Consider the following 22,628-nt stretch of genomic DNA (forward strand, 5'->3'; position numbering starts at 1 on the left):
AAGCAGTGTGTTGTAATTACTCTCCTGTTAAAAAAAACACCACCAACAACAAAACTTACGCATTTGGTATAACATGACTTTTATCCCCAAATCTTCACAACAGCACTGTGAGGGAGGCTGCGTTTTTCATTCCAGTTCAGCTGACGTTTGAGTGGCCACTCCACGCCAGGTCTGCTGTGCTGGCCACTTGGACAGCCTTCTCTTTTACCCCTTACAACATCCTGCAAAGTAGGTATTATTATGCTCATTACAGCTGAAAAAAAAATCAATGCTCAACCCAAAGAGGGCAAGTGACTTATTCCTGAACACCCAGAGACAGAGTTAAAATTTAAACTAGTCTTTTGGCTTTCAAGTATTCCTGTTAGATACAAAAAACAAAACAAAACACACAAAAAACCAAAAAAAAACCAAACTGGTTGCCAGAAGGGTTTTAAGGAATTTGACAAATGATCGGCTTCTGAGACACACAGTGAGTCACAACTAAAAACCAGGTTTTCCAATTCCCAGTCCAGGTTCTTTCGCCACATTACAGCACTGCCACCCAAAGCGCTGGGTTTTCCCAAGAGGTGTTTGGATGGGATTCCAAGCCAGCGAGATGCAAATAGGTCTGACCCACATTCCAGCTCTTGGATAAATAAAAACTCCTAAAGGGCAGAGCCCATTTTGTGTGCTTAGTTTGAGAGTCCCACTGTGGACAGTCAATCAATATTGAACAACTGTAGGTACATTTGCCAGGGACTAATAGCATGGGCTCAATTTTAGCAATTAGAATACTGGAAATATTACTGAAGAACTTCATAAAGGTGCTGAAAGGCTGGACTGAGCAGTCATAAATTCTTGAGGGGGCGTTATTTTAAACTCTGAAGTTATTTAATCCAACCCTAATTTTATAAATAAGATCCTGAGAAATTAAAATAATGTGCACAAGGATCTGACACCCTCCGGCAGCAGACCCTCTCCTGTTTCCCAGTTCTATGTAACTTTAAGTCACATGGGATTGTGAGATAGTGTTTTCAGGAATGTAACATGTTGACGTTGGGTTGGCTGGTCTTAGAGTCATCGCTGATTACGAAATGTCTCTCAGATTTAACTTTTCCTTATTCCACTGACCAACTGACCTCTTAAGAAATCTCCATTGCTGGCTTTCAAGTTCAACCAAGTTGGTATAATTTCTCAATAAGTGTCTTGTTAATTTTGGCCTCCTGAACTTTTCTCATGGCATTTTCCCCTATTTGTTAAACCCTCTAAAGTTCTCTCCACTACTCTCTTTACAATTCACCTCCTCCAAGAAGGCTCCTCTGATTACTCTTCTTCCCATCAATGTTTATCTTGCTTTGATTTGCTTTACTTATGCTCAATTAGAAAAGATTTGCTGATTGCCTGGATGTTTCTTATACCCCAAAGAACAGGATTAGTTGTTTCTACTGGGTTTTTTTTAATGGTGCTTAAGATAATTCTGTGCTCCAGTGATTACCATATACAGTGAAAGGTTAAGGTAGGAGGTGCACAGACAGGCTAAATAGCCATCTCAGACAGTGAATAAAGAAAAACTGAATTCATTTAAGGAAAAGGGGATGGGGGATGGGGATATACAAAGGGAAGGACTATGCAGCACTGAGTCAAAGGGTATTGGGTCCATGATGGCAGCAAAAATACACTTGGGACAGTGAGACAAGGGAAAGCCTACAAGAAGCAACAGGAGCACCTAGGCTGGGGTGCTCTGACGCACTGAGAAGTCAGAGAGAAGGGGGCCTTGGAGACAGGTTCAGGGGGTTAGCCCAGAACGAGCTGACGCTGCCTATTGATCCCCTGGTTGCAAGCCTCATGGGGTACCCTTGGAGGGAAGAAGGAATTAGAGATGGCGCTGGTCTGCTTCCCTGGTGGTGGAAATCTTAGGGGGGTCTAAGGGGAATGTCTCAGAATATTCATCAGCTCTCCAGGTGTGCTCTTTCAGGGTCCTGGTCTCCACTGATTGGTGGGTGCCAGGGCAGGGGGTCATCAGTCCATGTATCTGGTCCTGAGGCAGCCAAGGCACCACTTGTCTGGTTTTGCTGCTTTTCTGAGCCTGGAGCTGAAATACGACTGAGGCCTAGATGTTATCTGTAGGGAGGAAACGCTCAGGGGGTCTAAACCACATGACCATCGAAATGCTGGGGGAGGACAGGTTACTCTGGGGACAAGGTTCTTGTCTTCCCAGTTTCACCCCTTGCTAGGCATCCAGGGCTTCCTGCCCTGGTGAGTTTCTGTACCTGGCCCATCCAACATACAGGATGGGGCAAAAGTAGGTTTACAGTTGTTCATACGGAAAATAACACAATAATAATACAAGGACAATATAGTTGAGAGTTTAATATAGTTGAGAGTATGTTTCCCATACTCTCAACTATATTAAAATAACTTTCATCTTGCTGGGTCATTCTCATTTCTCAAACTAAAGAGTCACATGCACTTGATTTTGGTAGTCTATCAAAAACTACTTCAGTGGTTGATACTCTATCAAAATATTGGTCTACTGGTTCTCAACCCTGGCTGCTCACTCAGATCAACTGAGAAGCTTTTAAAACTACCAGTACCCAGGCCTCACCATAGATCAACTGAAATAGAATCTTTGCAGGTATGCCCAGGAAATGATTTGCATATATCATACTGATATTTAATTTGCACCTATTGATTTGTACAACTTCACTCTTAATAGATTTTTCTAAAGAATGAGCATGTTCAAATATAGTTTCGTTGTTCTTAGAATCACAAAATTTTAGAACTGAGAGAGAACTAAATTAATATCTGACTCAATTCCTTTATTTCACAGCTGAGGACACTGTGGCTTAAGAAAGGTTGAGTGACAGGTCATATCTTGAATTAGTGGAATTTTCTGAATTCCAATTCTGGAGCTGTAGTGACTAGACTAAGCTGTTCAGTTTTTAAATTTCTGCTTCTAAAGAAAAGGTGTAAAAATTATCGCATGTGGAAGATCTGGATTTTAAAAGCTGTCAGTACCAGGTACTCCTTAAAGACCTTCAATTTGGCACATTCCAACTTACCCATTGTCATGGCAGAGGAAGTGCCACAGCAGGATATATATCAAAGTCCAAAATAAATGACTAGTATCTATCTTCAGGCTTGTTCACTGGCCCTGACCTATAGGTCCATAACATTTTATCCTGTCAGAACCCAGAGCACTTCTAGCCCTTAACTATACCAGTTATTAGCCAACTTATTGCTTATGAGCAAACTGATCAACACCCTGAACTTCCCTTTTCTCTGTAAAAAGAAAGATAGTGCCTGTCCTATTGACCTTGTGTTTTTTAAGCTATTTTAAGGATTAAATCAGATTATCTATGTGGAGATATTTTGAGACTGGTAAAGCACTATTGATATATATGTATAGAATTATTATATTACCATCTTTCCGAACAATGGCTTGTGACTAAGTATTTGCTGCTTTGATTACCCAGTCTCTAAATTCTAATTCCTTCTTACCATGCCACCCAAGAATCAACAGGAACTGGAGCTAGTGCTGGACTAGAGGCTCTAGTCACTGAAAGTATCACATAACTAAATATTCAGGGAGGTAAAGTGACGTAGTGACCCAGGATTTAGCTAGTCTAGGCTCTAGTCCCAGAGTCTGCTTTTAACTATTGATTTTGGACAAGTCACTTAATTTTTCTGGGACCAGAGTCTCGTCAGTGGTCAAAGGATGACTTGAATTAAAGTCAAAGATCCTTTTGATTTATAAAATCAGAATATTAGTGCTTAATTAAAATTACTAAAGTGCAATTTCCCAAGCCATTAATTCATGTGGTTTTGCATTTTTTAAATCTCTTTTTAAAAGTACAGGGTTGGAGCCTAAAAACATAAGCCTATTTCTGTTAAATAGACATTTCAAACACATGTGTAAGACTCTCTTTGAAAGACACAGCTCTACTCAGATACTTTATGCTTGTTAGTATCCTGTCCGGGAGCCCTTGCTCCAAAAATAAATATATGGTTACCCAAAAAGCACAAAATACAGTACTGGATACAGAGTAGGCACCCAAATACTGTTATGTTATAGCTCTTAGTTTGAGTCCCATCTGAGCCTGTTTCTTATCTATAACTGGGAACAATACCTTCCTCAAGGATCTACTGAGATAGTATATATTAAAATGTTTTGTAAACTGTTCAAAACGACTACAAGATGTTACTATTACCTAAGGAATATAGCTTATTATAGCATGACCTTTCTAAAAAGTGTGCTCTCTCACGAGATAGACTAAAATCTTTTCTGACTTAGTTTATTACAGACACAGCTCCTACCCCAATGCCTTGGCTCAACAAATAGGCTCAATAAATGTTTGCTGCATGAAAAATATAATCCACAGAAAGACGTACAGCTCCATGAGCTCATGTTCCATATTTGGTTGTATCTCCAAATTCCCAAAGCCTAGCACAATATCTGACACATAGAAGAAACTCGGCAATTATTGGGCGAATACATTTTTGTCCCCTCTAGTTCCTCTTCAGCACACAGCTCAAGAGGTAGAGGCGGGCAGGGGAGGCATGACAGGTGATTTCTGGTCAAGGCTGCTAGGCATGGAAAACTGGAAATCACCTGGAGAATTCACCCACTCTCTAACAAAGAGCCTGGGAGAGAAAGAGAAACACAGAGTTCAAATTCAGTTCCTAAATTCTGCAATTTGGGTAAATTAACTTATTGGCCTCTCCAAGACCCAGGTTCCCTCATCCTCAAGTGAAAATAGCACCTCCTCATAGGTTAAGCACTGGAGTTGAAGCTCCATCCCGGCAGGGACTTCACTTGGGGCCCACTGTGTCTACACCGCAGGCCCTGGGCTGCATGCAGCAGCGCCGGGCACAGCGCCGGTTCTCAAGTATTTGCTGACTGACTTTGTGAGACACTGACTGAGGCGATACAGCCAAAGCAACAGAAAGCCTGCGCTTAGCAAACCTGAGCCTACACAGAAAGCGCTTCCCAGGCAAGAAAAAGTTGGAGGAGTTAGTTCACCACCACCAAGCCAGTACTGCACGAAATGTTACCGGTTCTTTTTTGAGGAGAAAAAAAAAGATAAAAAATATGACCAATAAAATGGCAATCAACGCGTATCAACAGTTGAATCTAAAAAGCAAAATAAGCAAGCCGAACAGAAACAGACTCAAAGAGACAGACACCACTTTGGAGGGTGCTAGATGGGAGAGGAGGGGGGGGATGGGTGGAAAGGCGACGGGAATTAAAAAGTACAGATTGGTTGTTACAGGATAGTCCTAGGGATCTGAAGAACAGCAGAGGGAGTGCAGCCAACAATACTCTAACGATTATGCGTGGTGTCAGATGGGCACAAGGTATGTCGGGACGATCACCTCGCGGGTTATGTAATTAATGTCGAATCACTGGGGTGCACACCTGGAACTAATACAGGATTGTATGTCAATCACTGAAAAATTAAAAAAATGATTTTAAAAAAGGTATCCAAAAAATCGCCGCGTCCCCTTTCATCTAGATAATTACCTGCAATTTCCCACATTACTGTAGCTGAACACATTACATGACCGCAAACAAGGGAGGAAGGAAAGAATTGGAGAGAGACCGAAACCGCTAAACGAGAAAAGAGGGCTTTAAACCGGTGCTTCACAGTTCCCACCAAAGAGTGCCAGTTTCCGCGAACGGCAACCAGTCCAACCAGCCACGGCTCCAGCAGGACAGTCAGCTCCGTAAGGAACAAAAAGGAGGCAGGGCGGACGCTCAGATCCACCCCCTAACGGTTTCTTGGCCGCTGGCCTCAGGGGCCGCCGGACTCCCATTTCCGGCCTTCGCAGGACCACAGTTCCCAGCACGCCTTTGGAGGGAAGTCTTTCCCGCTGGATGACTACTAATCCCGGCATGCAATTCGGCACTCCAGTATATTAGATGGAATAGTGGAATGACCCTATTGCACGCCGGGAATTGTAGTTCGTTTTTGCTGCTGTCGCTTAGACAGGCGGGGAAGAGCCGGGTCGTTCTCGTCAGCTGAGAAGAATGATTCATAGAGGAGGGCCAGGAGAGAACGGTTCTGTCTGTGAAAGCCCACGGAAAAGGCTGGATTCTTCTTCGGGGGAGGGAGAGGCAGAAAAGCAAGCAGGACGTCAGGCCTGACCAGCCCTCAGGCCGCTCGGCAGGCCTCCGTAGAGTCCTGGGCCTTGTAGGGCGGCCGCGAGACGCTGGTTGCCGGGGGACCGGTGACGTCGCGGGGTGAAAGTTGAGGGGCGGTGACGTCGGGCCTGCCCGGGCGGAGGCTGGCGGGTTGGAGGCTGGAGGGGAGGGAGGGAAGGAGGGAAGGAAGGAAGCTGGGAAGGAGCGAGCGAGCGGGGGCGCGAGGCGTTTACCTGGAGGCAGCGGCTTGGGCGCGCGGAGCGGCCGCGGCTCCCCCGCACCTGCGGCCATGGATGAGGAGCGCGCCCTGTACATCGTCCGGGCCGGCGAGGCGGGGGCTATCGAGCGGGTCCTGAGGGATTACAGCGATAAGGTAAAGAGCTCTGGCCCCGGGCTTGCGGTGTAGCACCCCCGGGCCGCCCTCGGGGCTTGCACCGCGCATCCCTCCCCACCCCCCTCATTCCGGGGATGCGCATTGCTCTCCCCCGAAAATGTTTCCGGCTTGGGCATGCGTGTTTGTGCCCCCAGCCATTCCCGTCCGTGCATCCCGTATCCCCCTGCCCCCACTCCGGCGCCCACTCCTCAGATTCCGGCCCAGCGGCCCGTCCTGCGGTCCTCCTCCCGAGCGCGCAAGTCACACCCCCGGAATCCGTAGACGTGCGTCTGTGCCCTGTGCCCCACTCTTGGATGCGTAAATGCACGCGAGACTTCCTCACCTGTGTGGCATAAAAACATTTGCTTGGACACGAGCCCTTGACATGCATCAAATGTATCAGCCTCGATGGGAGTTCTTTACGTACCTATAGCACTGTACAGATGGCAAGGCATGAGGTCTCATGTGTGGTTTAATTTGATTCTCAGAGTGTTTATAGGGTAGGTGGTATTCTCCTCCCCATTTTATAGATGAGAAAACCAAGGCCCAAAGAACTGAAATCACGCCAAGGTCATGGACATACTGGGGGGGTGGGCTAGAGTCTAACGCCTAATAATACCTATTATCTGTATCTCATTAACAGCTTTCCCATCCCTTATCTCATTTCATCTTGACATCAGTCCTGAGAGGTTTTATCTGCGTTTTGCAATTGAGATTCTTGATTGGTTAAGCAACTCCTCCAAGGTCGTAGTTGTGAGCTGGGATTCCAGCCTAGGTCTTCAGAACATTCATTTTTCTTTCCACTATGCAACTCTGCAGTAAAAAGGTATCTTGTTATAAATCCCAGGCACTTCTCTGAATCTGTCTCCTGAACCCGTTAGCTCTCCATTACTTGTCCTTACAGCAATTTTACATGCTAACTTCAAAAGGTAGCATACCACACCTTTGTTCTTCCATGTAGAAGACGGCCTTGTAGAGATGACTGACGGCTCCCTCTGTGAAAACACTCCCGACACCAGGTCACACCTGAGAAGTAACATCTTTCTTCCTTTTGCTTGCTGCCCATTTGTAATTTCCGCTTCTGTGTTTGCTCTGTGCCCACCACTGCACTTTGTACACTTTGTAGTACTGAACTGCCAGTGTGCCATTTCTGCCTGGGGTGCAGATCCAAAAGTAAGGCACCTTCATTCCCAAGTAATCTTCCCAACGACCCCGTGAGGAAAGTGGTGGTATTCCCCATTCCACAAACGGTGAAATTTCGGATAATGTTGCCCCAAGTCCACACAGCCATTGAAAGATAGGGCTGAGATTTAAATCTAGGTTGTTTGACTACTCTTTCTACAGGACTATACTGCGTTCTTTGGGAGCATGCATGGATTCAGTTCTCTTCATGTCTTAGCTCTTTCACTTTTTGACATGCTTTACTGTTGCCTATCTACCTAATTTAGGAGAAATTCAATGCATAGGTGTACCTATTGTGGAGATTATATTCATTTTACTTGCTTTATAACTGCTTTCCAAAAAGGATTTGAGGCAGCTGCAAACTGATTTTCAAAAGAAACAACCAAAACCTTGCCATTGTGTTGAATCATTTAGTATTTGTTTAGCACTTACTATGTGACAGATATCTAGCAATAAAGAATAACTTTCTTCCATAGGGAAGGGAGGAGGAAAACCCTCTAGCTGGATCTCATCACCTCCTTTAACATTTTCCCTCCCGTTCATGTCTAAACTAATTAGAACTCCAGATTTGCTTCCTTCAATTTATCTCTTCCTTTGCTTGATCTCCCTCCAGATTGGTTACTACTCCTGGCCAAGTGCTGTCAGCTTAAGTTCTGGGCATCTCCAGCTCCCCTTTCACATTGGGAATGTCTTTAAAGTTATAATGCTAAATGTGTATTATCTTTTTAATCCTCACCTGAGGATATGTTTTCATTGATTTTTTAGAGTGAGAGGAAGGGGGAGAGAGAGAGAGAAACACTGATTGTGAGAGAAACATCTATTGGTTGCCTCCCATACATGCCCTGACCAGGGATCAAACCCACAACTTAGGTATGTGCCCTGACGAAGAATCGAACCCTCAACCTTTTTTGGTATATGGGACGACGTTCCAACCAACTGAGCCACCCATCCAGGGCCAAAATGTATTTTTTAAAGGTAATATTCCTGAAGTGTTCAGGAGGATTGAACATCTTTCAAGCCTGAAAATGCTCTGACTTGATCCAGACCAAGTCAGCTCCTTCAGAAAAGAGTTCTCATGTTTAATGCTGATTATAGTAGGTCCAGAGTGCAGAGAAAATTTCATTTCAGTGGTGGGGCTTTGCCCCTCAAGGCAAGAGACATTGGATGCAGATGGACAGGAAGGGGAAATATGATTGTTGTGGTCCAGCAATAAGAATGGGGAGATGGAAGTAAATTGTCCAGCTTGATAGGAGTGGAGTCTGAAATCCTGAAAACATGGCTGTATACCGTGTGCTTCATTTTCCCTATCTGGAAAAATTGAATTCAAAAATGTTCAGAATAAAAGGTGGTTATGGGGCACTGAGGAGTCTAACCCAAGAGGGAAATGAATGCTATGGAGAGAGAATGATTGGTTCATTGTTTTGGGGGAGGATATTCTTTATGTTACCTTATTTCTTTAATAAAGCCAGTCCGCAAAAGGAGGCAGTCAAGTGTAGTGGAGAGAAGGTGGAATTTGGAGTCAGATAAACCTTTTTTCAGATCTGCCATTAGTTTCACGACTATGGATAAGTTATTTTAAGCCTGAGTCTCAGTTTCCTTATCTGTAAAATAGGAATAATATCACCTAAGTTATTCTGAGGCTTAAATTAATGAATTATAATGCCAAACACTGAGCACAATGCACCTGGAGGCATTCACTAAGTTACAGTTCTAATGATAAAGGTACTCAAGAAATCCTGTGGCCCAAGCACAGGCTTTCTAGCCAGACTGCCTGGACTCTTGAATCTCAGTATACCATCTGTGTGGCCTAGGGCAAGTTACTTAACTTTCCTGTGCCTCAGTTTATTCATACGCCAAACAGGGATAATAATAGTGCCCATATCTTAGGTTTGTTGTCAGGATTAAATGGGTTATATGTGTAAAGCACTTAGAATAGTGCTTGACTTTGAGAAGGAACCCACAACTTAGTTTTTGAACAAAGAAAGGCAGGAATTAAATGTGTGCCACTGAGTTGACATATTTGACATAAAAGAAATTGGGGAATATACTCCATTCTTTCTCTTTAATCTTGACCCTTGCACTTTCTAATGGGTAGCAAAATACCTTGTACCATATTTAGAGCAACATTTACCTGTCTGGTTCCAGGTAACATTTAATTTCTACTGTGTTACAGAGACTCTAATTGCCAAACCTTCTTGCTTCATTCACTGACCCTGGTTATCATGGGGAGAGGGAAGATCTGTTTATCTCAGAAAAAAAAAAAAAAAATTGCCTCTCAAGGGCATAATGCAGGTTGACTCAGCAGAGGAAAGTATTTTTAAAAAATAGGAAGAGTGGTTGTTCTTCCATCTTTTCAATTCACCTTTTAACATTTATTGAGTGCCTACTATGTACTATGTATTATCTTAAGGACTTTCACATGTCATCCCACATAATCCTCTTACATTAAAACTTAGGAGGGAGATAAAAATATTCCCTTTTGGGGGAAATAGAACATTGAGGATCAGAAAGACAAAGTGACTATCTACGGGCTCAAGGGCACATGGCTAGAAATGGCAGACCTAGTCTTCAGGTTTCATTTTCAGGGCTCTTTTTGCAAGGCCATGTTGCCTTTACCCTGCCTATTCTATGTTTTTGAGCACAGAAGAGAAAGGTTTTTCAGTGCCAGTGCCCTGCTGCCTGTGGCGAATATTGGACCCTAATCACCTCCACTCCAGTTATAGAATGAACTACGTATTGTGCTAGTCTAGGCTGTCCAATCTCCTTCTCCTCTTTTAGGACCTATTCTGATAAAGATTTAATAGAGAGATTGGTTGTCATCATTACGATTATCAACAAAAAGTGGTGATCCAGGACCCCAAGATGCACAGTAGTATAATTCTTTGAGTCACAGGATACTTAGACCAGAGGGAACCTCAAAGATAATTGCATCCAACTCCCTCAATTAATAGGTGAAGAAACAGGCCTAGAGTCATCAACTATGATTATAACTAGAGAGATGGCCTAGTGGCTATAGAGGACACCTAGGTGTATGTTACTCCATAGCAGGCTCCAACAGGATTCTACATTAGAAGTACGGCAAGTTTATGGCCAAATGAAAGGTAAAAGTTATTTAAGATACAGGCAGGCAGGTCTCCAAGAGTTGGCCTCAGAAGAGAGGAAAACCACACTGATAGAAGTGAGGTCTTCATTTATGTGCTAGAAGAACCTGATTGATAGGGACCTAGTATTGGGACAGTTCTAGAAATACAGCCTCCACATTTGAATAGAGCATATAAGTGTCCTGTACCATGTAAGAGGACTTGCTTTCCACTTTGAGGTTGAGTTCTGACTCTGAATTTATTCCACAGATTTTTGCAGAGGAGCATTTTAGTGGGCTGTTCCTTTGTTGTACCTTGTTGTTTCCAGATGGGTTGTATAATCTGAGTTACTGGCATTTAGTTCTAGAAGTAATCTCTATTCATGAAACACAGCAACACACAGACACCCCAATTAGGTTAATTCCTTTGTATCCTTACCATTTGAGTGTATGTTTGGAAATCTATGAAATAACTCCTAGTTGAGTATTCAGGCACATCATCATCATAGGCCATGCAATGATGACAATAGTGGTCACCTGCTAAGGTGCAAGGTGCTATACATAAAGAAGGAAGTTCTGACTGGTAGAAAAGTTGAGTAACTTGCCCACAGTCACACTTTTAGTAAGCAGCAAGATTGAACTCAAACCCATTACTGTCTGACTCCTGAGCCTGAGCTTTTTGGAGCCTACAGGGGCTAGTCTTCCTAGTGAGTCCGGTGTTTCACTGAGCTGTTCCACCTTACTAGGTCTCTAAATTAAACAATGGTTTTAACTCTTTATATTTAACTTGTTGCTCCTGTTCATTTGGAGATTAAGCATATAAAGAAGGTAAGGTGGTTGACTTTGGCTAGCAGTTCTAGAATGCATTTACAACCAGAAATGTAGTGCCCCTTCCCCTTCCTTTCAGCTGTAGAAAGGGGGTAGAATAAAGGTTAGAGGTACTGAATAGGTTAGGGGTGATAGGGGTGATCTAAGTTGGATAAAAGAAGCCAGCCTTAAATATCTTTGGATCCAAACAATCTTAGAGGGCTGAGTTTCTTAATAGATTGGCATAATCAAAATTCAGTTTTATTATTTTACATACCAGTATATCTTCTAATTAAATTAAGCCCTCATGCTATTTAAACAGGGCTTTTGAAAGGTTTTCTTTCTTTTTTAATGTTGTGGTTTTGTGACAGGATCAGCCTTGCATTTAAAAAGCAACAAAAAAATTAGTCCTTGGTACTATTCTAAATTATCACCTTAAAAGATTAATTCTATATAGAAACTGTTAAAAATCTATTTTTATAACTTAGTGAGGGTCTTTGAAAAAGATTTCTTTTTCTATGCCCTTTCTGTAAATACTGAAAAATGTTTACCAGATCCATTATATTGGCAACTAGGTTCATTTATTTCAGATAATTTATAGAATTCACATATAATGGCAAAGAAGAAGCTTTCGTGGTTTCCAAGTACAATTATTTATTTTCATTTGTATTGGACCTTTACTAAGCTTCAGTTTACAAGCTTAGCCTGATGCATGGTGCTTCTCTCTTTTATCTAATGTCGGTTTTCACTAAACGTCAAGTCTATAAATGCCTATGTTACAGCCTTCAGGTTTACAACTTGTTCTTTCTCCCTTCCTCTTCTGCTTTTCCTGTTCATTCATTCAGCCATTCATCTCACCCCAGGATATGCTTATCGATTTTTTTTTTAGAGAGGGAACAGAGAGAGCGTGAGAGCGAGAGAGAGATCAATGTGAGGGAGAAACATCGATTGATTGCCTCCTGTACATCACCCAACCAGGGATCGAACCCTGAATCTAGGTATGTGCCCTGACCGGGGATCAAGCCCACAACCTTCTGGTGTATGAGAGGATGCTCCACCAAACTGAGCCACACTGGCCAGGGCTCATCTTTTATTTTTAAAATTTCCCTTTTAATTATAAAAATAATATACCAACAGTGAGCTTTGTAAAAAAAAAAAAAAATCAGAAACTCCACCATCCCTATACAGTTGCTTTTATATTTGCATTTTAACACTCAAGCCTTTGTTCAAATGCATCCATGTATTTATGTAGATACTTTCATCATAGACATAGAAATATAATTTGATGTTTTTTTCTTTCTCCACTTGATGCCATCATAAGTAATTTTCCATATTGTTACAGAGCTTTTTAGCCATCTTTTTAAAATAACAATATAACATTCCATTAGGCGGATGCACAGCAATTTATTTCATCAGTCTCATGTTATTGGATATTCAAGTTTGTCTCTTTTTTTCTTCTTTAATACTAGATAACACTGCAGTGAATATGCTTACATATATAATTTTTCTCTCATTCTGGATGATTTCATTAGGATAAATTTCTAGGAGTAGAAGTTCTGGGTCAAAGGGTATGAATATTTTTATGGTTTCCAATATGTGTTTCCAAATTATTTTCCCTTTTAAAGTTTGTGTCAGTTTATACTGCCGCCAGCAATATCATGCTTGGATTATTGATGACCATTTCTCAAAGAGCTTTACGTCTTCAGTCTTGCTCTGCTTTGACCTGGCCTGTAAGCTACTGCTCAGAATATTCCAGCATGCTCTACTGTTCACACTTTTTTCAGTCTTCCCCTGGATGCCTGTTACCTATCTTGCAGTTCAGATATACATTTTAAAACCCAACCCCTACCACTTGACATACATAATTTGTTTTAATTGTTTTGTACCGTGTGTGAAGCAGTCTGTCTTAGGTTTTCTCAGTGGCCCTTCTCTCTTACCTCTAAGTCTTCCCTCTGACCATTTCTTACATTCAGAACTGCTGCTCTGTCAGCATTTCTTCTCCATCTCATTAAATTTCAAAAATTGCTTCTTCTACAAAGTTGTCAATACAGAACCCCCTGTAGAGATATCTTTAGTACTCAGCATACTTAACTCCTGGTGGGTTGCCAGTGTGTGTTAGTATGGCCAGTGAGAGAAATACAAAGGAAAGGCAGAGAGATGTTCAGTGGAGATTTTCTTTTTAAAGAAAAGCTTAGGATTCTTAAAAGTACTTGGTTCTTCTGACTAAAACTTGGAAAGGAGAATGAGGAATTTGGTGCTCTAGTTTTGGGCACCGTCACTCTTTCTGTGACAGTAGACAAGTCAGCTTACCCCATCATCTATTTTAGCTACGGAGTGGAAAATACAGTGTTGCCACCAATCATTTTAGGAGTCATGATACTCTTCTCTTTTAGTTATTTTTTCCCTCAATATTGTTGGTTTCACCATCATTATAATCCTAATATTTACTGTTTACCATGTGCCAGGCACTGAGGTGGTGAGTTATATGCCGTAGCTGTTTTAACCCTCACAGCAGCTCTGAACCAGGTATCCCTTCTTTTCACATGAGAAATTCAGTTATGGAAAGTTTGTTACTTACTCAACTAACTAGTAAATGATAGATCCATGATTTAAACCTTCATTCTTACAGAATACTTTTTCTGAATATTCTTTTCCCTATCTATAATTCTCTGATTTCTTATTACATATAACAAAGAAAGTACAAACTTCTCAGCAACATTAAAAGGCCCTTCCAAATCTGTCCAATCTACTTTTCCATTCTCATCTTTCCTCACTCCCCTCATGTGTCCTATGTTTCACTCTGCCAAAGATGCTATTTCACAAATATATCATTTCACACATCTGAGCCTTTGTTTCTACTCCTGCAGTGATTTCCATTTGCCTCCTGGCAAACTTCTATTCATACCCCAAGGTCCAGTTCAAATGCTCTATGCTGCACACAGAGCATTCCAGATTTCCCTGGGCAGAGTTAGAGGCTTGGTCCTCTGTGCTCCTTGTTATATATTTTTGCTGTAGTCTTTTTATACTTCATAAAATTACTTGCTTAAATGCCTATCTCTCTTACTTTAATAATGGTGAGATATGATATGGGAAGGCAACATTTTTACAGAGACATTGTATATTTTTAAACAGCCAAAATTAAAAATCTGTGTATTTAAAATAACTTTGTTTCCCTTTTTTCCCTCCCTCAGCATAGGGCTACTTTCAAATTTGAACCAACAGATGAAGATAAAAGAAAGGTAAGCCTTAGTGTTGCTATGTAAGAGAGAGTGTGTGTGTGTGTGTGTGTGTGTGTGTGTGTGTGTGTTTGTGTTTCATTCATGGACTTTCTAAACAGTGGACTTGTTTTCATCTGAAGGTTACTTAGTTTTTGGTTTCCTTCCAGTTTGTTTTTTAGGAACTCTGAGAGCAGAAAGCAAGTACCAGGTTTAGTACACACAACTCACTCCTGCTCCATCCCCACATGACCATTACACTTGGATAAATCAGAGCAATGGAGAGGGTTCATTTAATGGCAGGACTGCAGGCTGCCCAAAATGTTTTTCTAATATTGTAAAGCTTGGTTTTGGGTTCAGTTTTGGGAAAACAGCTGTTAATGCTGCTGCCCCTTAGCCACACATCATTCCCTGTCCGACAGTTATTTATGTGGTCAGCAATTGTCTAGGTCACTTCAGGGGCATAGAGGAAAATGGAGTCAAGAGACTCACCAATAGAGGAGGTATAAGAGAAGTTGCATCAGAGCTATGACCATGTCATGTGTGTTTCCCTGTTGGGTTGTCTATAGTTGCTTTACCTAGTTGATTTGAGCATGATGTAAAAGGAGAAGCTCACCAGTTTTATCTGTGTGTTTTGCTGGGCTGCGTACATCTATCCCTGGTTTCATAGTTACGAAGACCAGGTAAGAGAACATGACTGAATCATTGTAAACCTATCACTGGTGCTAGAAAAATAGCTTAAACCTAGTGCTTTCCTGGTAGTGGTTTGATAATACCTTGAAGTCATCCTTCTACTCACCTCTACCCCCAACAGGTAATGTTTATGCTCTGTTTATTTTACCTCTTATGTTTCCTTTAGTCCATTCTCTCGTTAACCCCTGCCTTATTTCCAGCTTTCATCTGGATTACTGCACCAGTTTCCTAACCGTTCTTTCTTTTTCCAGTTATGTGCCCTTCCAGTCCATTGTCCATAAATCTAGAACAACAATCTGATCGTGTCATTCCCAGCCTTTAAAACACCTGAGTGACATTTTTTGCCTATAAAGTTCAAGCTTCTAAATGTGACATACTAGATGCTTAGTGACCTGATCTCTGCTTACCTTTGCAGCTTACTTCTCTCCCTTGTATTTTATGCTCTAGCAATATGAACTGTTTCCAGTTATATACACATACCTTCTGTTTCTTATTTTCTACCTTTGCACATGTTGTTTTCTACCCAGAATGCCATTTCCTTCGTGTGTATCTCGTCTCCTTTTCACCTGGTTAATCCTACAGAGCTTCACGAGCATATCCTTCAGGAAACAACCTCTGGCATTCCTGTTAGGGTGAAGTCTTATCCCTTTCAGTATTCCCATAAAATTCTATGTAAATCTCCAACACTATGCTTATACATTGTCTCAATTATGTATTTCTGTCTCTTCTTATTAGACCCTGCAAACTCCCTGATGACAGATAACTGTTATTTATCTTTATGTCCTTGACACCTGGAATGTCCAGCACATCATAGGCACTCAAAAAGTATTACTGAATGAATGACATGGAGAATAAAACTTCAGAAGTTAAAGGTTTAACTCTGATTTTCTTTTGGATTTGAACAGTTAAGTAAGACTAGGATACCTTTTAGAACTGGGATTCTCAACCAGGAATGTGCTGTTTGGGGAACTTTTTAATGAGAGGCCTTCTCAGGCCTGACCTTTTCTCTACTGAGTCAGAATTTGGGGAGTGGGATCCAGACATGTGTATTTTTATAGATGGTGTTCAGGAAACAAGTACTTGCACATTTGGTGGGAGTGCAAAATGGGACAATTCCTGTGGAGCAGAAACTGGCAGCATCTCCCAAAATTACAGGTATAGTTTGCCCTTCGACCAAGCAGTGCCACTTTTAGAAATCTGTTTTGTGGATAAGATGAACTCAAGTAAACAGTTATTCATTGAAGCATTGCACATAATAGCAAAAGGTTGGAAACAACCAAATGTCCAGCAATTAGGGAGTATTTGAAGAAACTAGGGTATATCTACTTAATCCAATACTATGATGTGGTAAAGAGAGAGGGAGAGAGACATGGAATACTCTGATGTACTAATGGGGGAGAGGGGTAAGTGAAAAAAAGAAGCATGTTGTTAACAAGTACATTTTTGGCGTACTCATAATAGGTATTCAGGCTAGGAAGGCAGCTGCTATTAACTTAGTTTAGTTGGGAGAATCCGCATCTATAGATTTATGGTGCCTTCGGAATCTGGCACTAGAATTTTTGGTAGTGCTTTTACTGGTCAAAGTAAATATATTAAGACAGAGGTGCCCCTACTTCATGTAAGTTTCAGTTGAGGGGGAAAAAATTCCCACACAGTTATTGATAAAGCATGTTTATTTCCTATAGGATAGTAGCAAAAGCCTAACGCTTTCAAAGTATTGTGTTTACTGCCTTTTAGATCTTTGGAGACGGTAACTACTGTACTGGTGTTATTTTCAGTTATAGTGTGCAGATTTCTGCTTCCTGAGAGTTCTGTATAAACAAATGTCATTAGGGACCTAGCTAGGTAATCGTCATTAATGGAAAAACATTGACAAACAAAACCACTTCAGTCTCCAGTGGTTAAAACCATTAGTGACTCTTTCATGCCTAAGGCCCTAAAAACAGTTTGACATCAAAACTGTTGGACTGCTCTAAAGGATCTGTATCCTAACAGTTTTTTACGTTCTCAATGCAGAGACGTAGAATAGTATGCATGTCTCCACATTAAACCCAGTCTGTAAATAAGAGGAACTCAAATTACCATTCATTTTGTTTTGCTACCCTAGTTCTCCTTTTCTCTTTCCTAAACATGTCTCTGGAGCCTTCGTACAGAGCTCCTTGGTAACTGCAGCACCCCTTTCGATAAACTACAGGTGCTGTCTCTGAAAAGCACACCACCTTTCTTATGTAAAACCTTTGACAACTTAGAAGTAAATGTAAGGGAACAGAGCCTTTCAAAAAATAAAAATTATACTGAGATTTTTAGGAATTAGTTATAAATCAGTGATCCCTAGACCTAATTTCTAACACTCATGTAGTGTTTTGCATTTTTACAAAGATTTGCTTTGTAATAGCAATGCACTAATGGTATAAGTATGGCAAAAATGTCACCATCCCTATTTTATTGATAAGAAAACAGGATCACATTAATAACAGCTTGCTAACACTCACTTAAGTCATAAGTGGTGGAGCCTCAGGTAGAGAACAGATTTTCTGACTATTGTGTACAGCTCCTTCACTGACTGGTCAGTGCTCCCACTCATTACCACTTGAGGGGTATTTCATAAGGTTTGAAATTATGGCTCAATACCTTGTTTTAGCTCTTATTTCATACCTTGAGACACCATTTAGACAACTAGACTTAAATTAGAACTAGCAAAGGAAATTACCAACTGGGAGTGCTTAAATTTTTCCAGGTAAAGTCAGATACAACTGCTCTTTGTGCATATATGCAAATAGTTCTGGGTACATGTGAATCATTATAGATTTGAATATAAGCACCTGTGCTTACAGAAGCATTTGCTCTACATTTTCTACCTAAATTGGTAGTCTATGATTATCTACCAGCACATAAACAAATATATTATGCAAATATGTAGGATAGGGGGAGGTTTGAATAATCTGAAAATTTACATTTTGAAGAAACAAAAGCTCTTATATTGGTTTCTAAAACACAGCTGATCTCAAGACCAATAAAGTACTACATAATTGCAATAAATGTTGAAAAATACCTGTCATAAAATGAGCAAAAGAATTGCAGCTCTTTCACCTGTAAGATGAGAATACAACTGGATAAAATGTGGAAAATTTCAGTTATTGTCTGATATAAATCTTTGTGTATAGTAATTTTCCTCAAAAAAATGAAGTTAAAAATAGCCAAATTTCAAGCATTTATTTTATCATCTTCAAACTGACATAGATAAGTCCATATTTCTGTGCAGTCAGAGTAATTGCTGAGTTGAAAATACTTTGACAAGAATGTGCTTGCTTACTTCTCTTTGTATTTTCATCCCCCAGTACTGCATGTGGCACAAAATAGGCACCTACAATATAAGCACCTGTTCAGTGAGTGAAGGGAACCTGGAGATTGAGTGGAGACCGCAATTCCTCTGACTTGTACATATTGTTTGGTGTTGAGATCCTATACAGTAGGATCTCAAGTACATCTCATAATGTTGTTTACTGAAAAAGTAGGATACAAAAGTATTCATACAGTATGATGACAACCATATAAGACTAATAAAAACTATACAAAGAAAAATAACTACAAGGAAATTCACTAAATGGTAACTATGTGAATATTATTACTGTGGATGATATTTTCCTTTCCCTTGTCTGTAATTTAAACTTTTCTGCTATATTAGATTATTATGACATAAAGTATGATACAATATATAACATGTATGTTATATATTATATTCTTTTATAATAGTGTGATTGGAGACATAAGCAAAGACCAGTACTTTTTAAAAAAATTTATTTTCTCTAAAATTGAGCCTTCTTGATTATCTTACACATTCCTTTTAGAGGAGCATAGAAATATATTATTATGTTTAGAGATAGTATTACTTACAGTCAGTTTATGGAATGAAATAAATTTATATCAGCAGAGTTCCATGCTACCATTTGAAATATTTCTTCTGTTTTAACTTATCCCCCCAGACTTGGCATATTAGTGGAGATCTCTGTAGTCCACAAGTCTTTTTTCAGTAATTTCTGTATTCCAGGTCCTATATTAGTCTTTGATTCCTAAGTTGGCTATTTGCCTATGGTGTTTGGTTTGGCACTTTCTTAGCTACTGAGGATTCCCATTGTGGATGATAGAAAATGAATGGATAAATTTTCATGTAAGATTCTCTCATGGAAAATGTGTCAACATAGAAACATTAATCCTATAGTGTGGATCCATGCTTAGGAATAACTTGAGGCATGGAAGTTGGTTCTAAAAGCCTTTTACACTTATTTTAGTCATTGGAAGTTGTTGTTAAACTCTGATTTTCACTAAAACAAATGAGCTTCGTATGCCTTGCAAATTTGACTAAAATTTTAAATCACTTAAAAAAAAACATAAAAAAAACCCACACCTGGTTGGTGTGGTTGAGTGTCATCCTGTGCATGAGAGGTTGCTGGTTAGATTCCTGGTCAGGGCACATACCTGGGTTGTGGGTTCAGTCCCCAGTTGGGGCACATGCAGAAGGCAACTGATCAGTGTTTCTTCCTCACATCCCTCTCTCTCTCTCCCTCCCTCCCTCCCCCTTGCTCTCTCAGCATGTCCTCCAGTGAGGAAGAAAAAAAATTTTTTAAGATAATCATTTGCAATATCTTGATTTTTTAAATCCACACACACAAATACACACACACACACACACACACACTCTACCAAAGCATCCTATACCTTTCACTTTTTAAAGTTCTCCTGCAGCTGGGATCTGGCATAAAACCTAACTAGAAGGGATGCGTTATATCATAGGCCAGGATGAATGCCTCACAGTAGTTCAAAATAAAACAATTTAAACTTCATTTCAGACTCCCATTTTTTATTTCAGATGTTTTGCAAAGCCATTGAAGGATAAATGTAGGGAGAAAGAACAGAATAGCTCTTCTAACTTAGTAAGCCACATATGTGGCAGCCCATAAGTGATCTTTGGATCTCTTTTTTTTTTTTTTTTAAGTTTTTATTGATTTCAGAGAGAGGGAGAGGGGGAGAGAGAGAGAAACATCAATGATGAGATTGAGTCATTGTTCGGCTGCCTCCTGCACATCCCCTGCTGGGGATCGAGCCCAAAACCTGGGCATGTGCCTGGACCGGGAATCGAATCACAATCTGGATCGTAGGTTGATGCTCAGCCGCTGAGCCACACTGGCCGGGCTGGATCACTTTTTAAGATTTCTGCTTGGGAATGATAAGAATAGTTTTTCTGATTTGTACTTTAGAGTTTCAGATCCATTTTCTCATACAAAAAACGTACCAAGAACTTCCTCTTCTAGCCATGACAGATCTATGGATCTGCTCCGCAGTGCAACTAGTAAAAATATTTTTCAAAACAACCATTTAAAAATCTCTGGAAATAGTCCTAAGAGCATACAGTCATTGAAGAAACACTCAAGAATATTTACTAAAAGTCAGTAAGAAGAGTGGAAGTCTGTGGTATTTGAACTGAGACCTGCTTCCTCCCTTCCTCCCTCTTAGCTGAGCAAGATGGAAACTCTCCTCCAAACTGATACAACCAGGAACACAGAGCTCCCTCTTCCATCAAAGTTGGAGGGCTTTCTTCCCAGTAGGGACAGGAGTAAGCTCAGCATTTTCTTTCGTGCCTCAGCTACCTATTGCTGAGACTAAATTTTGAATGAGTGCAGCTGAGAGGTGAGGTCTTCTTCCTTTCACCCAGTCTTCCCATTCATGGGACAGAGGCTCTACCTTGAGTATGGTACTGTTGAGAATAGTGGGGACCCAGTAGCCCTTGACCCTCTTGGTGGGACATAGGTTTCACCCTGGGAGAGGCAAGCTGGTGTTCCCCTACCCCCTCCAGTTGTTCTCTCAAGGAGTTGTTACTCCGAGAGAAGAAATATACCATTGTCTCTGCCTAAGCATCAGAACCAGGGATCAGAAGTTTTGCCCAGAGGAGCAAACAGACCTTATAACAGCTCGGAATCTCTCCCTAAAGGAATCAACTTCATTTGCAACAAAAGTGTGAAGTTCATCACTGAGGGTGCAAGTTGTGAAAGGCATTTGGGAAGAGATTGACAGACTCATTGAAGATAAAGTAGCCAGAAGACTACCTGGTTTGCTAGAGAGAAAGGGGAAAAGACAGCTGGGAGGAACCCTCTTGTGGTTAGAACAGATTTTAAATATTGACCTCAGGAATTATCCCTTCAAAGAAGCTCTAGTAGACTTTAAGTTTGTAGAATAATTTATACCTCAGTATATTGCTGAAGACAATAGATCAGTCAGCTGGGGAGTTAGTAGAGCTGAACAGTAGGGTGTGGTCAGAGAAAGAGAAAGTCAAAGAGGAGGGGCCTGCCCAGGCCACTGTCCTCCCAGAATGACTGTGGGCTTACCCAAGGGCAAGCCCCCTTGCAGAGAGGGATGGGGAGAATAAGCTTCACTAAAATAATTCAGCCAGGCACTGAGCAGATAAGCAAATAACAATAGCAAGTCTTGGAGGGTAGGGGCATTACCCATCGTTTCTACAGTATGTTATCTAAAATGTCCGGTTTCAAAAAATGAGAGAGGCATGCAAAGAAACAGGAAAGAATCTGTACACTGGGGGGAAAGCAGGCAATGGAAACTGCTTGTGAGAACGACCAGATACTGGATTTAACAGACAAAGAGTTCAAAGTAGCCACTATAAATATAGTCAGAGAACTAAAGGAAACCATGATTAAAGAAGTAATACAAGGTTTGATGAAATGTCACATCAAATGGGGACTATCAGTACAAAGATAGAAATTATTAAAAAGAAAAAGAACCAAATAGAAATTCTGGCATTAAAAAGTGCAATAAAAGTATAATAACTGAAATAGAAATTCACTAAAGGGGCTCAACACTCGGTTCAAACTGGTGGAAGAAAGAAAAGGCAAACTTGAAGATAGATCAAGAGAGAGTATACAAGGTGAATAACAGAGGAAAAATAATTTTTAAAAAATGAAGAAAGCCTTAGAGAATTATGGGCCAACCTTAATGTACCAGCATGTACATGGGAGTACCAGAGGAGAGGAGAGAGAAAAAGGAGAAGAAAATATATTTGAAGAAATAATGGCTAAAAACTTGCCAAATTTATTGGAAAACAACCTACACATCCAAGAAGCTCAGCAATATCCAAGTAGGATATGC

General features: G+C 40.7%; 1 protein-coding gene across 9 annotated transcripts in view; it reads left to right on the forward strand.

Annotated features, from left to right (window-relative positions):
• The first annotated feature begins 6,283 nt into the window (after nucleotides 1-6,283).
• Nucleotides 6,284-22,628, forward strand: part of RIC8B (RIC8 guanine nucleotide exchange factor B) — a 99,737-nt gene continuing 83,392 nt past the window's right edge. For 8 of the 9 annotated variants that reach the window (XR_013998308.1, XR_013998309.1, XR_013998310.1 and 5 more), the window contains exons 1-2: nucleotides 6,285-6,497; nucleotides 14,757-14,804. Coding sequence is in view for 4 of the 9 variants with exons in the window: in XM_081130335.1 (XP_080986461.1) it covers nucleotides 6,414-6,497; nucleotides 14,757-14,804 (132 nt within the window). In the remaining 5 variants the exon portion in view is untranslated. Of the gene's footprint in view, nucleotides 6,498-14,756; nucleotides 14,805-22,628 lie in introns of all 9 variants that reach the window. The other variant, XM_081130336.1, reaches the window with a different exon arrangement.

Source organism: Miniopterus schreibersii (assembly GCF_964146895.1).
Source record: "Miniopterus schreibersii genome assembly, chromosome: 2".
NCBI classification, from domain to species: Eukaryota; Metazoa; Chordata; class Mammalia; order Chiroptera; family Miniopteridae; genus Miniopterus; species Miniopterus schreibersii.